The sequence below is a fragment of the Fringilla coelebs genome (assembly GCF_963513975.1).
Source record: "Fringilla coelebs genome assembly, chromosome: 2".
NCBI lineage: Eukaryota > Metazoa > Chordata > Aves > Passeriformes > Fringillidae > Fringilla > Fringilla coelebs.
In genome coordinates, this window is record NC_140029.1 from 70,239,199 (window position 1) to 70,255,361 (window position 16,163).

The 16,163-nt window shown below is 41.2% G+C and overlaps 1 protein-coding gene across 1 annotated transcript; it reads left to right on the forward strand.

The window, feature by feature from the left end:
- The first annotated feature begins 1,313 nt into the window (after nt 1–1,313).
- SLC46A3 (solute carrier family 46 member 3) lies at nt 1,314–14,503 on the forward strand. The gene is made up of 6 exons (XM_084201188.1): nt 1,314–1,508; nt 2,032–2,249; nt 7,309–8,178; nt 8,587–8,670; nt 10,186–10,342; nt 11,906–14,503. Exons 2-6 carry the CDS (start codon nt 2,054–2,056, stop codon nt 11,991–11,993), a joined length of 1,395 nt encoding a protein of 464 aa, XP_084057314.1. The 5' UTR covers nt 1,314–1,508; nt 2,032–2,053; the 3' UTR covers nt 11,994–14,503.
- The last annotated feature ends 1,660 nt before the right edge of the window (nt 14,504–16,163 follow it).

The following is a 16,163-nucleotide window of genomic DNA, read 5'->3' on the forward strand; positions in this document are numbered from 1 at the left end:
GCTCAAACTTAAACACAGTTACTAGGAAGGAGAGAAGCAGAGGACCTCTCCAGAACACAGATCCACAGCTTCACTCTTTGGCTCTGGGAAGGCTTTCCTGAAGAGCTGTGCGTTAAAACAAGTTTGGTCAGCAACCTGGACTGCACCCAGACACTTGTGTTCCTTTGTAAGTGACAGGCTCTTCAGCACAGCTGGATCTGGCAAGAAACTTAATGGGCCTCTGGACAATATCCCTCTGTGGAGCAAAAGGAAGTTCCAACAGGTCTAAAATCCCTTCTTCAAATAAATGCTCAAATAAGTGTTAACAGCTGGAGAAGTGACCTGAACAGCCCCTCTCACCTAACAGCCTCACATGATTGTTTTGGCTTTACCTTGTGACAAACAAAATGCTGTCACAGGATGAGTCAGACTTTGGACTTGGACAGGTCGAGGAGAAGGACACCATTCTCTACAAGCTGATCTCATGCCAGAGTAGCACTTTTTTTGAATCAGTCTGCCTGTGTGCCTCTGTGAGCAAGCCTCTATGCCAGACCAAAGAAGCTCAAGTAAATGATCAAGGCCACGGAGCTTGTATGCTGGGTTGATCCTGTGCTAAGAGACACTTGACAAACCAGTGTTGTCCCTAAATCTGGGACTGAATGACATGTCACATGGCAGTGAACAAGTTAAAGCATTACTCAAGATCATATGACCCATGTTATGGATAATCTGTCTTCAAATCACTTTATCAAGGAACTCAATTTTCACGAAGTTTCTAAACTGCCCTTCTCATTTTAATAGAGCAAATACATCAGGGAAACTTTGAGGTTCTGATGTGCTTTTAGCAAAAGGGACTTTTTGCAGTACTTGTGATGGAGAACCAGTATTTAAGACTGAAAGGTGGTCCTTCAGGATGCCCTGGCTTGGTCACCTCTCCTTGGCATCCCACACCTGTGACAAGGCAGGAATCATTACTCGGTGCTGTCTCGGGGGGACAGCGCAGAGCTGCGTGCTCGCCGTGCTGCGGGTGCCGTGTACAGCAGGGTGGGCAGAGCCCGTATCTAAACCGCACAACTGCGGGTCGGCACCAGCACAACCTTTCACGTGGAAACGCAGCCGCTGTTCACAGCGACAGGAGCCCTTCCCCCTGGCACTCGGCACCAGCTATGCCAGACCCAGAGAGCGAGATCCAACTCTTCCTGGCACTGCTGGGTTAATGGTTAGACTTCATGATAGTAGAGGTCTTACCCAACCTACACAGCTTTATGATTCTATTAATGAGAGACCAGCTGGTGACTAACAAATGTTGCTTTTACACACGCTGACGAGCCGGGAGCCCACCGAAGGGGAGCGGCTATAATAAAACCGCTAAGCTCTGTCAGGTGAGAGCGGAGCGCTCGGCAGCACGGGGGAGCAGCACGCTTTCGGCCAGGCACGGCCAGCCGGCCCCAGCGCAGGCTGCGCCCCGGGCCGGGGTGGCGGAGCTGAACGAGGCCGGCGATGCCGCTGACAACGCAGATCATCGTTGTGTAAGCAGCCCGAACGCGCCGCGGGCCCGGGGAGCGCTGAAATCGGCAAGGTGCCGACGTGTGCTGACCGCTGGCAGCAGCCCCGCGCGTCCCCGGCGTGGGGACAAGCACGGCGGCGGTGACAGCCGGGGGCACCGGGACCCCTCTGGGCCGCCGGGCCCGGCCCCGCCCGCCGCAGCCCCGCCCGCGGGCCCGGCCGGGGACAGCGCGCCGAGATGGCGGCGCCCGGCCTCGTCCTCCCGGCGGCCGCGGCCGGGGGGGCGGCGATGGCGCGGCGGGGGACGCTCCTCTGCTGAGGGACACGGCCGCCCCCGTCCCGCCCCCCGGTGTCACGGCGCTGCGGGACGGGGCCGGGGCGCAGGGGACAGCCCGGCGGGGCGGGGCGGGGGCGCTCCGGGACCGCTGCGCTCCGGGACGGGGCCGGCGGAGCGCGTCCCCCGTGCGTGGGGCTGCACCGTGCCCGCTGCCGCTCGGGGCTTTCGCTTTCACCTCGTGAGCACTCGCGATTTGTGTTCTGGCGCAGGGTTTGAAGCCCAGAGCCAGAAATGAGGAAGGTTCTGTGCGTGGAGCCCGTCATTTTCTTCTACGTTTTTGCGTTTTCCCTGACGACCCCGCTGGTGCAGCAGTTCATCTACCGGCGGCTGTGGGAGCAAGAGTACAACTCCACTTTCGTGAGCGACAGCAATGCCACTCACTGCGAGCAGAATAAGAGCAGCCCGGCTTATATCAAACAGAAGGCAAGTGGCGGGGAAGGAATAATAATTGTAAATAATCTTGCAGCCAGGAGGTGCTGCCTCAGTATAACCTCCTGTGTTATAACCTTAACCTTTAATTCTCCGGAAAGCCGTAGTTTTGTAACCTGCTCCCGCTTCACTATCTCCTCGCTCTAATGTTACGCCGTAGGTAATGATAGTGCTTTAAAGACAAAGATTTGTCTCCAGGAAGATACTGAGATAAATTCGTATTTTAGCGGGAGTTGAAAGTCGCCTGGGAGAATGGGGACCAAATTAGCATTGGGCTGACATTACCGCGGGTACGACTGGAGTGGAGGCTCCTCCTCCCACACCATTGTGCGTGTTGTGTTTGTGAGCCACCCCTTGTCTCTGTGGCTCCTACTGTTCTTTGTAACCGTGTGAAGCTTAGCAAATGCACTGTAATTTCGCGGAATAGTATCTAGCTTGAAATACATGTATGTCAGAGCAATTACAAGAACGAGAAACAGGGAAAATTAAATTTTTTTGTGGTTTTAAAACGTGGAAAAAAATGTAACTGATCTTTGCATGATCAAATACGGTTGATGGTTTGCCATTCAGAGCACTAGTCTGCCTTGCTGGAATACAAGGACGTCAAGATGGCAGGATCCCATGGTCAGTTACGTTTTTGGCACTTTCCCATAGTTCCGTGTGCTGGATAGCTGGTTGTTGACTGGTACCTCTTCCATTGCACTTCCAGTGCAGTTTGAATGCTACATTTAAGCAGGGCTAGCTGTGAGCTGCCGGCAGAAGAGATGGTCATCCTCCATTTCCCTTTCCCCTTTCACCCCATGTGTGTATCTCACAGCTCTGCAGTTACAGGGTAGGGTTTGGATTTGAGTAGGGCACTGATTCAACAGAAAGCTCATCTCTTGTTTTGGGGTTGCTGTTTGTTGAATGTTGTTTGTTTTGTTTTTTTTTTTCTGAAGCAATACACTGCTCTGACACACTCAGTGGCCACATGATTTCTGTGCCTAACGTGGGAATAGCAGAGGGAACATATTTTCAGAAGAGGTGCAATAGAACCATACATGTCAACAACAACTGGCAGTTGGGTTGGATAAAGTGAAAGATGAAACCACTGCAGGGTCAGATATAAATGTATAAATTACACAGAAGTTGGGGCCACAGAAACAGTCAGTTGGCATTCCCTTACACTGCTGAAAAGGTGGTACTTGAAAATTTTTGCTCAGATCCCATATCTGAATCTCTGATGTGCTGCATATGTGCAAGACTGAATGCCTGAGCTTATCTGCCTCATTTGTCTTGTATAAAAGGAGATTGCTAATGGAACATGCTTCCGGTGAAGGTGATCAAAGAAATAATTCAGGACTTTTAGTGTGGCATATGTTCTTTGTCACGTGACACAAGCTGGTCTTATTAGAAAAAATGTGAAAAGGTCAGTAGAATTCTGGTCCAACATGGCTTCTGGGCTGACCCATGGAGGTAATCACCAGTCATTGTTGCAGTAATGCTTGTATGATACTCCCAAAAAGTGTTTTATTTACTATTAGCTCCCCATTTGATGCTGTGTCTGGCCATTTTCTTTAAGCATAAAGTTCTAATTGCAGAACCTATCAAGAAATCAACATTTCAAATACATCTTTGCATTTTGCAACCCCCTCAAATTCAACCTGATTTTCAAATTGCCATCACCTCTGGTTCAAGATATAAGACTTCATATTTCTTTTCTCAAAACACCAAAGCAGTGCTTAATTTCAGCTGAAGTTTAGATAGTGTCTCAGATTAGATGACATATTTACACTTCACAGGTCTTTTGTTTACAAATCATAGTTAATTTGATATTTGAGAACATGAGTCCTTCAAGACAGCAGCTGAATAAGGGCCAACAGAACTTCTTCGTTTCCCTTTCTTGCCAAATTTCCGTTCCCTGCATGTCAGTGATTGCCAGTAGGGCATGAGCTTTTGAACAATTACACTCTTGTCTGGATGCCTTGCTGCATTTTTATACCACACTAGTTACCATAGTGTAACAATGTAGGTGCTCAAAACACGCATTAAAGTGCAAATGGGCCTCGGTGCTGAGTAATAATCCTGTGCATGGGCCAAAGAGTAGATCCAGTAACTTAATTCCAAACCCTTTTGCAAGCGTAGGTGTTCCAGATTTTCCAACACCTTCCTAACCTAAATCTAACTGAATTAGGTTTATAGGTGTTGTAACTATTGCTGTAAGACCCTGTTTGGCATTAATGTTTAAAAGAACATCTCTATTAACAGTTAATTTAGTGTAAGTCCTTATGTTCTGAGAATGAGGAAGCTTTATACTAATCTCACCTATTTCAAATTTCCTATTTCCTATTTCTTGGAGCCTGTATAAAAAGTAGAAAATAATTCAAAATTGTTAGTTTTTGCAAAATTTAGATTAATTATTTTTCACAATTTGAAAAAATAGTTATAATAAAGTGAGTTTGATGGTAATTTGAATATAAACTGAAGCATTCTGATCACCAACTTGGATAATCCTTTTTTAATATCTCAGAAGGATCTGTATTGTTAATCATTAAACACTGTTTATCCTCCCATTCATTTATTATCCAATCCATTAATTTCCCCTTGCTATTCAGTAATATTTTATCTTATCAGCCTGTGAGTTTATCATGTCCTGTATATTGTTCAATCTCAGGTGCTGCACTTCTCTCTTAATTTAATCCTTATATAAGTTACTTGCTTCTTCATTTTCGTTCTTTTAATTTTGAAATAGGTGATTGAAATATCTATTTCTGTCCACTGTGAATAATTTTTCAGAGTAAAGTGAATTTGCAGATTAAAAAACTAGACCTTTCTCTTCAAATATATGCAGTTCCATTGATTATTTAATGGAGTTATGGGATTTTAAAGCAGCTGAAGGTTTGACCTATCATTTTCTATATTCTTTTCCTTTGGCTTCATAAAGCCATAGAGTGAGCAGTTGCATGCCTTGCACTCTAAATGGATTTTTCCTGTACTTATGTCTGTAGTCTTTTTTTCAGTAGACATCAAGTTTTTTATCTCAGCAAGTTCATGGTCACACGTGTTACCTGGATGTGTAGCCACGTTTTGTGTGTTGCACCACTTCTTCCAAAAAAAGGACACCCAAATTTGGGGTTTTTCTTTCAGTTTTACACTTCATTATGGCCTGACAATAATCTCTGTATTATGTGGTTAACGTGGGTTGAGATGATACATATTAACATTTAATTTTACTTTTAACATAGTAGCATTTGATGCTCATGGCTTTGAAGCAGACAATCCTAGTAAAGGAGCAATGTCTGCAACTCCGTAGAGTTCTTTTAGACGGCAGCAGAGGAGTTAAAGATCAGAATAACATTTACCATCTCAGTTTGTTCAGTCTTCATGGTTTTGAGCCTTCCAGGGTGACAGCACTGCTGGCTGGTTACCAGGATGTCATGGATGCTGAGGCAGTCAGACACCATAAGGGAAGGGAGCAAAAGACTTGGGAGTGCTGGGGATCTTGAAGGCTTTCCTTGAGAACCTCAGGATCAGTTGATTTTCCTCTTGTAATAAAACCTGGTGTCTTGTAAGCAAAGAAGAGATTGAATGAGAAACTCATGGTCTCTGCCTGTAAATATAAATACAAATTTATAAAGCATTCAGCAGCTTTCAAAATTGCCAAGTGCATCCCGGTAAGTTTTAGGGGGCATTTCATCATTTTGGATGCTACTCAGTCAGAATTATGTTAGCTACAGAGGAGACACCTGAAATGTGCAGAATAGATGGCTTGAATACAGCCTGAGAATGGTGTGGGCAGATTTGCACAAGTGTACCTGTTGCTGATTGAAGAGCACAATGCCTGCCCAAGTCGGTGTTGTGCCTCAGATAACTCCAAGACTTTCAGCAATACTTTACTCTCTGCATCTGACACTTTGTCTTAGCTAGTATAAAGGGTTTGGATGAATAAAGTTGCTTCCTTTTCCCCTGCTGTCTGATCAGGTGGTTGTCTTTGAAAGGGCTGTTGTGGCTACTTTCATCAGGTCTGCATCTTTGCATTAAAAACAAGACCTGAATTGGCTTGCTGAGTGTCCTTGAGCAGCAGGTTTCATAAGATTTCATTTTTTTTCAATTAAACATTCTTTAGTTCTTTTTTTCTGCAGCCATTCATGCTCTGTTAAATGGTTGGTTTTCAGTCACATTTGATTTTTATACTTCTGTTAAAAAGAACTCTGAAATTTCTTCCATAATGGGTATTTATTTTTATAGTGTTAGCTGCTGTTCCTTATGTGAATACCTGCTCTGGTGTATCTGTAGAGACATCACTGATTCGGACAATTCCTGAACCCAGAGCTTTACAGTGTTTGCAAAAGCCGTTAATTCACATACTTGTGAGTCAGTACAATATTTAAAGCTGTATTTCACTTTTTTGGTTGTTACTGTTGTTTGTAATAGTAGTAGTAAGATTGTGCAGGGGGATGTCAGAGCAAACTGTGATCTGTTTACTTGCACAGTGTGCTCTAGTCCATTAATTCTTCCTTGTAACCCCCTCAGTAGAATTATTTGGGAGGAAAAGTGATCTCTTGTGAGGAGGGAGCATGGAGTGTGTTCCTTAATCGATGACTGGCTTACTACTGATTTCTGTCTAGTATTAAAATATCCCAGTGCCCTTTTGCCATACCCTGTATTGAAGGAGATACTTGCAGTTAAAGATACTTACAGCTTTGGTAAGTGCATGTTCAAAAGGATTGCTCTCTTGTCTGCATTGAAACTTCTCTGTCAACACTACTAGTAAGACCATGTCTTCAGCTTTTGAGTTTTGGGTTAAAATGTAAAAGGGAATGTTTGAGGAATATTGAAGATCAAATTACAAAAGTCTGAATATGCAATGTATTTTATTATAGCCTAGTATATCAAAATGTCATATAATGTTATAAAACTACATTGCATGTATTACAATAGTATAATTTGTAATCTGTAAACATGTACAGTGATATTCATTATATTGCATACTAAAAATTATGTAAGTAATATTGTGACTTTTTTTTTCCAGTTTATGATAGTATTTACAATTATTTTTATTTTCTCTTTGCAGGAAGTTCAAGAAAAAGCCTCTGTTTTTAATTTGCAGTTGGACTTAACTAGAGCCATTCCCAGCCTTATAGTTGCCTTTGTCATTGTAGCTAATGGGGATCGCCAGGGACACAAAAGGTCTTTAGTTTTACCATCAATGGGAGCTTTGATTTCTAGTATTAGCTTCACTGCAATATCATATTTTTCCTTGTCACTCTCTGTCCTATTTGCAGTTGCATTTATTACTGGACTGTTTGGAAGTATAGCAACTTTCCTTGGAGGAGGCTTTGCTTACATAGCAGAGGAGTGTCATGATGAGAAGCAGAAAACAACACGAATAGCTGTAGTGGATTTGATTTTTGGAGTTGTATCTGGATTGGCAGGACTGTCATCCGGCTACTTTCTAAGAGGAATAGGCTTTGCATGGACATTTGTGATAGCATCCCTGCTCCATGTCATTAATATAATCTATATTGTATTTTTTCTGGAAGATACCGTAGGTGTGTCTCAATTCCAGCATGAAGCACCAGTATCCTGGAAAGAAGTTCTTAGGGAGACATTTTCTGGAGTGTACATGCTTTTTCAAACTGCCCCTTACAAAAAGAGGATTTTAATAATTGTGTTACTTTTTACATTTATGACTTATTTGTTTACTGTGCTGGGTGGGAGTTCACTTTTTACACTGTACGAACTGGATGAGCCCCTCTGCTGGAATGAAGTATACATTGGATATGGAGCAGCTGCATCCACTTCTATCTCGCTAACCAGCTTTTTAGGAGTTTACTTATTTTCCAAATGTCTCAAAGACATTTATATTGTCTTTATTGGGATGTTTTCTTACATTGGAGGAATGATCATGGCTGCCTTTGCCAAAACCACTCTGCTCATGTTTTTAGGTGAGTTCAGAATCAGTTGTTCCATGGTCAACAACGTATATGAAAATACTGCTGTGTTATCTGTAGTGAATGCAGTTGTTGGATATTGAACATGCCACCTTGAAAGGGTCACAGAGAGATAAAATATAAATGGGTGATCAGACTGATTCAGGAGTTGATTAAAAGATGAACTATACGGAGAAACAATGGAATTACCTGCTTATGGTTTTAGTGCCATAGAAATATATTTGATTTTTAAATTTCTCTGTTCTTGGAGAATTGTGTCTCAGTGCACTTCTAGTCTGACTTTTCTGTTGCCTTTTACTATTTGGGGAACTAAGTGTTCAAAAGTATATGACTAAGGCAGTTGTAATATATTTGTAAATCCCTGGATTTCAATTAGTTCAATGTCTCATGGCTGCTTTACAGTGAGAGTGCCATCTTTGTTCTGCTTTATGCCTGTTCCTGTTCTCCGATCCATGCTGTCAAAAGTGGTTCTCCCTGGTGAACAGGGTAAGTAGAATTGTTTTTAAACAATAAAATAATATGGTGCCTCAGAACAGAGATGCACAAAGATTACCCTTAAATAAACAGATTTGTATTGATACTTTAAGATTCCTTTTCTTTCAAGTTCTGTATAATATGAGCCTGTGTCTTGACATTAATGGTTTCTGCTTCTGAATTAAATATAAACAATACTGTGTTAAAAACTACTGCAAGTTTCAACTTTCAAGCAAAATACTGTTCTTAAATTAAAGACCATGGGAAACTTGAAGCAGAAGAATGCCCAAGATTTGTAGAAGTGTTTCACAGGGGCTTCTACATTCACAAGTTTTTGGCATGCAGAGAAAGATATGTTTCTGTTATTTAGTCAATTTCTCACTTACTAATTTAAAGAGGTAAGCAGGAGGTGGTCAATCTTCATAGCATTTGGAAACAATTAGACTTCTATCTTCAGCTAAGGAGCAGGACCCCAACTTCATGCCTGTGGCTTCTAGGCATATCCCAAGAAATGTAACATAATACTTCTCAAAGTCCTTTCCTTACGGAACAGAGAAAAAAGCATGTCAGGCCTCAAAATATGGCTCTAATAGCCCATATTTTGCTTTTGGGGAGTGTGCATTTTCTAGATTTTGGGAAACATATACTTTCTAGAATCATTTTCCTGAGTTGCTGTGTTTTACTTTTTAAAAGATTAATCTCCATACACGAAAACAAAGATCTCTTTGTACTAGCTGTGCTAAAATGCACCTCTGGTATTGAGTTTCTTGGCATTCTTCAGGGCTTTGGCTATTTGAGTAGTTTGATGAAGCAATCACGTTGCCTCTTGTCATCCTTTTCTGCTTACCTAGTGTGATTTTGGTTATGGTTCTGTGACTATGAATGCAACTCCAGAAAATGTGTTCAACAAGACACCTATGGGATAGACTGCCACCCGAAGGGTAGTTCAGTCCAAAAAATGTTGTTTGTTTCTTTTAAAAACTGAGAAGGTGATGGTTTTAAGCTAAACCACTAGTCCTTGTTGAATCAGTCTTTTCCACATATAAGAATGAAGGTTAGAGAAGAAAGAAACGAGAAAGATTAAAAAAAAGTATATAGAAGAAATATATAAAGAGGAAGTATATAAAGAAATATTAAAAAGTTGGAGAAGTAAAATGAAGACAGAACTGGAAGGGGTAAAGAAGGGAGCTGTGCACAACATGGTTAGTGAGGATGAAGAGATTAAATTTGATGTCATGAGCAAATGCAAGAAAGTAGGCATGGTGACAGAATAATAGAAAAGAGAAATAGTTTCCATCAACTAAATGTGTTGTTTATTTGTTGGTTTTTTGTTCATTTAAAAGAACTAGCATTTTGTCGGAGATGCCACAGTTTTCATAGCAAACTATGATCACCTAGCGCTCGTAACTTGCATACTTGCAAAAATACTGTCAACAGATTTATCTTTTGAACCATGTTTAAAAACTTCAGTACTTTGAAGAGGTTTGGTTTTGTTTTGTTTGTAATTTGCCCATTTATTTTTGGCAGGTGCTGTGTTTGCTTGTATTGCCTGTTTAGAAGTTGTGACCGGCACAATGTCATTTTCAGTTTTTAATATTCTCTATGCAACTACTGTTGCATGGTTTTCAGGCTTTAGCTTCCTTCTATCAGCAGGCCTTTGTCTAATTCCACTGTCTGTCCTGTGGTAAGTACTGATCAGGAGGGTTCTTCTGACTGGCTTTGCCAGTAATTTCTATTTTGACATGAATTGAAGTTTGTAGTCTAGTGTGGTAGTTCTCAAAATTTCCTATCTGCTAGGGTGCTGTAGTGGCTCTAGCTTCACCCTTTTTCCCCAATCCAGCCACCTTCCCTCAGCTCCATGCTGCGAATTTCCCCCAAATTGAAGATAGCCTGAATGTACTGCCAGTGGGATACACCATTCCCTTGACTGCACGTGTGACTTCCCTTGGTTTGAGACCTTTACATGGTCTTCCTTCCAGGAAAGCCTTTCCCACAGATCACGTGAAAGGCATGAACTTAATTTTGCAATCTGAGCTCTTCTAGATGCTACTGAGGGTTATAAACATGACAGTCACCCACTGGATTTAATGGAAAGCTATCTGTCCTGGTCTTTGGTCATGGGTACCTTGTGACCCAGTACCATTAAAATCTGTAAAAGATTTTAAAGCCCAAAAGAATAAACTTATAAACATGTTTTAAATAAAAGCCTCTATAGCAGTTGTGTCTAATCATACCCAGTGACCATCTAGTAATATGGACAGTGAAATACCATTCACGAGTACTCATAAAGCAAAGATCACTTTACATTATTTCCAGTATAAATTACTTCTTTTTAGGGTGCTGTTTTAGGATGCTGAAACAAAAATCTAAATGACAGAAGAATCACTTTCCATTAGATAGATTTACAGTTGGGGGGGAAAGATGTTTCTCTTAAGAGGATGGCACTCTGGCTAGAGACTTGCATATTTTTTTCCAAGACTTTACCTTGGTCACCTTTTATCTCTGCATCAGCTGCATTTTAAGATTTAAATAGGCAGTGATAATGCTGTAGATTTAGAACATTTCACACAATTTCAAGTCTACTCCTGCTTCATTATAATTATTTACACGGAGTCTTTACAGAGAAGCTATACTAATGGTAATTTAAAGTAGTGATGGGTCTTAGACCTGAGGGAATTGAAGCAAAGGGGTCTTGGATGTAAGAATACTTTCCAGTAAAGTAATAAAATAATTGAGAAATTCAGTTACAGTAACAAAGGCACAGTAAGTACTTGTTCTCTTAAGTAGAGCAAGTGTCTATTAAGAAAGCAAGCTCTACTGCAGAAGAGGAAATGCATTTACCACCAAACACTATCTTGCAATCAGTGCTGTAGTACATCATCACCATAAATTTCTGAAAGTTGTATTTCTTTACCTTCTGTCATTAGTTTCAGATATCTGACCCTTTGAAAACCCTTTCTCTACACCTTTCTTTTTAGAGTGTCATTCAGTGTTGCAGTTGGAGAGCAGAAAGGTAGTTGTTCCAGACTGTAACATGCAGAGTAGTACTGTGCTCAAAGGCAGCAGTAATGATATTGTTTGACTTGTGTAATTAGGGCAAATAGTGTCACTGCTTTTGTGTACTGAGACACATTTGTGCCACAGAGGATGGCTGCAGAGAGCTATCCTATGTGTTTGTTGGTGCTGAATCAGCATGCTATACTGAACTATCTCAGCTGAAGATACCTGTCTTCTCTTTGTCTTACAGCTGGCTTCTGTGCACAAGCTGGAATGGGGAGGACTTGGCTCTGCTGGTACCTGAAGAAGTATCCAGCTTAGAGAGTGCTGATAGCTGAACAAAGGATCCACATACCTGGGATTTCTAATCTGACGTGCAGTGGCAGAGATAGTTATGTCACACAGAAACCACAGAGATAACACAACACAATCTCCAAGTGGCCCTGCAGCAGTAAGCACTAAATTGGTACTGCTCAATACCCAATCTCTTTTTAGCACTTGACTAAAGCTAGCTATTAACTATTGAAATAGGCTGACAATTGAGATTAATGCTGCTTCAGCACAAAGGAAAAAATAAGGTAGGATGGTACTTTTTCCACTTACCCTTTCTCAAGTCTGAGAATGTCAGCTGTGGATTGTGATACATCTTCTATCACTTTAAGTTGGGTGACAAAGACAAGCTTAGCAATCCAGAGGATGCTGGCAATTCTGCTGAAGCCATTGCAGCTTGTGCCAGCTGACGATGAGGTCCACTGCATACGTCTTGAAAGGCCTGTCTTAACAGTGAAGCCTCCAAACTGTCTAAAATTACTAAACTAAAAAATAGGTTTTTTCAGAAAGCAAACTGGAGGCAGTACTTACACCTGCCATAAGTACGCTTACTGTTCTGCAGCTAGCAGAGTGTTTGTGTAAATTTAACATAAGATGTGTGGACCTTGCCTGTGACTTAGCTCTTGGAATGGATTTTCACACAAAACTGTCAGAAAATTTCTTGCTGAGAAATCTTGCAGAGTGTGAAGTTCAGCCTAAACCTACATTTTGCAGAAACCATATTGCATATTTATCATTTTCCATATATTAAGGACTGCGTACAGACATCTCTGTTTTGTCCCAGAGATACTTTTTGTTTTCTGTAAGTTGGTACCAATGTTTCTTTTAGTGAAAAGCTGTGATAGCATTTCTTATCTGTAGATCTTTATTTTTTTTAACAGCCCTGAAATGAGTTGTTAAAATTAGACAAAAATTGTTAAAATCTGACAAAATCAGAATCAATAATCTAATCATCTTGCAACAAATGCAGCATAAATTATGAACATATGAACAGCACTTCTCATCTTCAAAGCACTTTACAAATGCTATTCAAAGCATCCTTCCATAATAGATACTATCCTCTCGGTTGGATAGAGAGGACAAGTGACATGCCGAGGGCCCCAGTGCAAACTGCTGAGACTGCCAAACCTAGGAATCAGTTTCAGCACTGACTCCTAACCTTTTCCCTTAAGATCTTTAAGTAGAAATTATGCTGAGTGTTAGATTCTAGAATGCATTGCACAGCAGAAGTGTGAATATAACACCATGTTAAGGACCACTCCCATCTGTTGATTTTGTTAAGAGTTTGACAGCCAATACTGTTCTGATCTCTCAAAGTTGTGACTCTTTTTCCCCCAAACAGATTAGGTAGAAAAAGCAAAACAGTGTAAAGTGGTTGCCATTTAGAGAATGAAACCTCTAGGAAAGCAACTACAATGACTTCACATGCACACAGCTTAGGATAAAAATGCAGACAGATGTGTGGTATATAAACAATGAGCTGCTTACAGCCACTAACAGCCACTGATACCCATGCTATGAACAGAGATTCCTGCAGAACTTCCCAGTGGTACTCCACAAAAAAATAGTAATACCAAATCATGATGATACTTTCATAGATCCTTTTTAACTGAATGATTGCATTCTTTCCAAGTTATGTGTCATGATCACAGAGAAGCCTGGAAGAAGGTTCAAATAAGTTAAAGGGAGAGCTTACAATATTCAGGAGACCACTGTGTGCCCATCACAGGTGAAAACAGGGCCATTTATCCAGGCCAGAGGGAATGCGCTAACACCTCTAGCTAGCTCTTACACTTCTGTCCTGAACTCCCAAGACTGATGTTGGCAATTAAAGATTAGCTTTCTTTTGGTAGTTTAGATGAGAGCCACAAAATAAAACTGCTTAATTCCTCTGAGGTGCCCAAGCTACTGCCAACTTACTGGAAACATGAGCTGAGTGCTACAATAACCAGTGGGTCCAAAACATAATGAGTACTTGTAGAGTGATTAAGAAAACACTGATGTAAAGGATTTTAGCACAAACATTACATTGTCTTCCTTGCCTCTTCATTATGCAGTTATGTAAGGCTTTATGAAATTAACTATTTCACACAAAACTGCCTGGAAATAAAAAAGCAAATGCAGAAGGGATGTGTACCTTCACTCGCTCTTCTTCAGTGCACACCTCTCCTAGTACTTGGGAGCTCACAACAAAGCCAGCCACTTCCACAGTGGTGCTGTGTCAGTCCAACAAGCACGTACACCTCAGGAATGGCTTTGTCATTTGATTTAACTGCACAAAGTACGTGCTGTTTGCAGAGTTTCTGGTAGATGGAGCATTTAGGACTGGCTATAAATTTAGGCCAAAACACATGGAGGATATGAACTGTGTTTTTAAAAAGCCTTGCACAGTGGAAGCTGAGGAACCAAGTACTAACATGCATCAGATTATTAAAGCAAAATCTATTAAGTTTATAATAATTTATTTGTGTATAAATAGAAAATATTTTGACATAATAATAAAGTTTGGTTTTTTAAACTGTGTTGCATTTGTAGTTCTTCTGCTTTTAAATTTTGTTTTTTGACAAATGGCGAATGGCATGACTGATAGAGGATTGTTGGTTTAAACAGGAGCAGCACTATGGTATCATCTATTTTTAATGGTCATAACACAAACAGCAGAGCAGATGTGCTTTTGCTTCCCTCCTGCACCTGGAGAGAGGAAAGGATGCGGCCCAGAACATTGGCACCAAGTGGAGGTGGAAAGTTACAGAGTAGGGACAGCACTGCCACCTGCAAGAAGTCCTGGTGAGGGCTTGTGTTGCACCAGCCAGGGCAGCAGAGCTGAAAGTGCCTTCCTCCCCTTACCCAGGCCAGATCTATCCCCACTTAGCTGCCTCCGTGGTTTGCTCTGTGCAGCACTTGCTTTACAGAATGAGGCTTGTACAAAATGGGAAGAATGGGCTGGGGCAGGAAGCACAACAGCCCACAGCCCAACCCTCTGTAGCACTGAGAAAACATAACCCTTCCTTTTTACCTCAAAAGCTTTTTGCCTCAGTCCTGCTTGACTCCCATTTCTCTACTAATAGCATAAATTCTCAGACAGGCACATACTATTTGCTTTCCAGCCTGGCTAACCCCTAGGATTAGCTTCCTTACAGACATAATGAACAATGCAACTTCCTGGCTCTGAATACAGCTTGATCTCACCCAAGATTATTACAAAGTATACTAATCATTGAACAAAACCACCTAGAAATTGCATGCAGCCTCCTAATCTGCTTCTGGTTTTACTCTGCACTAATGAGAAACTCTAGTAAATTACTTGTCTCAATGTAGTTTTGCTCAGATGCAACAGCATCCATCTTTCAGCCAACACTAGGAAAAGCCAACCAGCTCAATACACTGAAGTGGGGAGCTGTAAGGTACTAGTTCCAATTGTCAGATGGCTCCCTGTTTTCTTGAAGAGTGCAGGTAAGATGGCAGACCTCTAAAAATCCATGCCAGCATCTTAAACTTGTCCCAGACCTGGCAATGTAATCCCTCAGCTTTTCTGGCCGGAACCTTGAGCAGTACAAAGCCTACTGAATACCAAGCTTGCTTCCTAACAGTTGGTTTTGCTTTATTATAAACCAGCAGCCAACTCTGATATTTAATAGAGATTATCAGCTCACGGATGAGAACAGCTGTAGAAAACAAAAATGTGAGTAGGTCTACACTTGCATGTTCAATTTATTGGTCCTCTCTTTAACCTCCCTAAGGAAAAAAAAACCCAACAAATTAAACAGCTTGTACTGCATAGCACAAGCCTCTAATCTCTACAAGTCTTAAGTGACAAAAATTTTAGAAGCTTAATTTCTTAAATGAAACAAATTTAAATATAAAACCAAATAAGACCACCACTAAAGTGAGTCATACTATCATCTTAATGTTTCCAAAATGCTGCAATGTTTTGCATATAAAAGCACTATAAAATTTACAGGACAGAAGCTAGAGGCTTTGGCCCAAACTGATAGGGAATTTGTAGTAGCTATAAGTCCACTGAAAAGCACAAAGGAGATTTGCAGTTGTGGAAAAAGGTTTATAGCAACATTCCTGCTAAAATTATCTACAACAGAACACTAATTACATTTAACCGAGTCATTAGAACTTGCTGAATAAACAGTTCCTGTTTTAGAAATACTCTTTCAAGTTCTTCA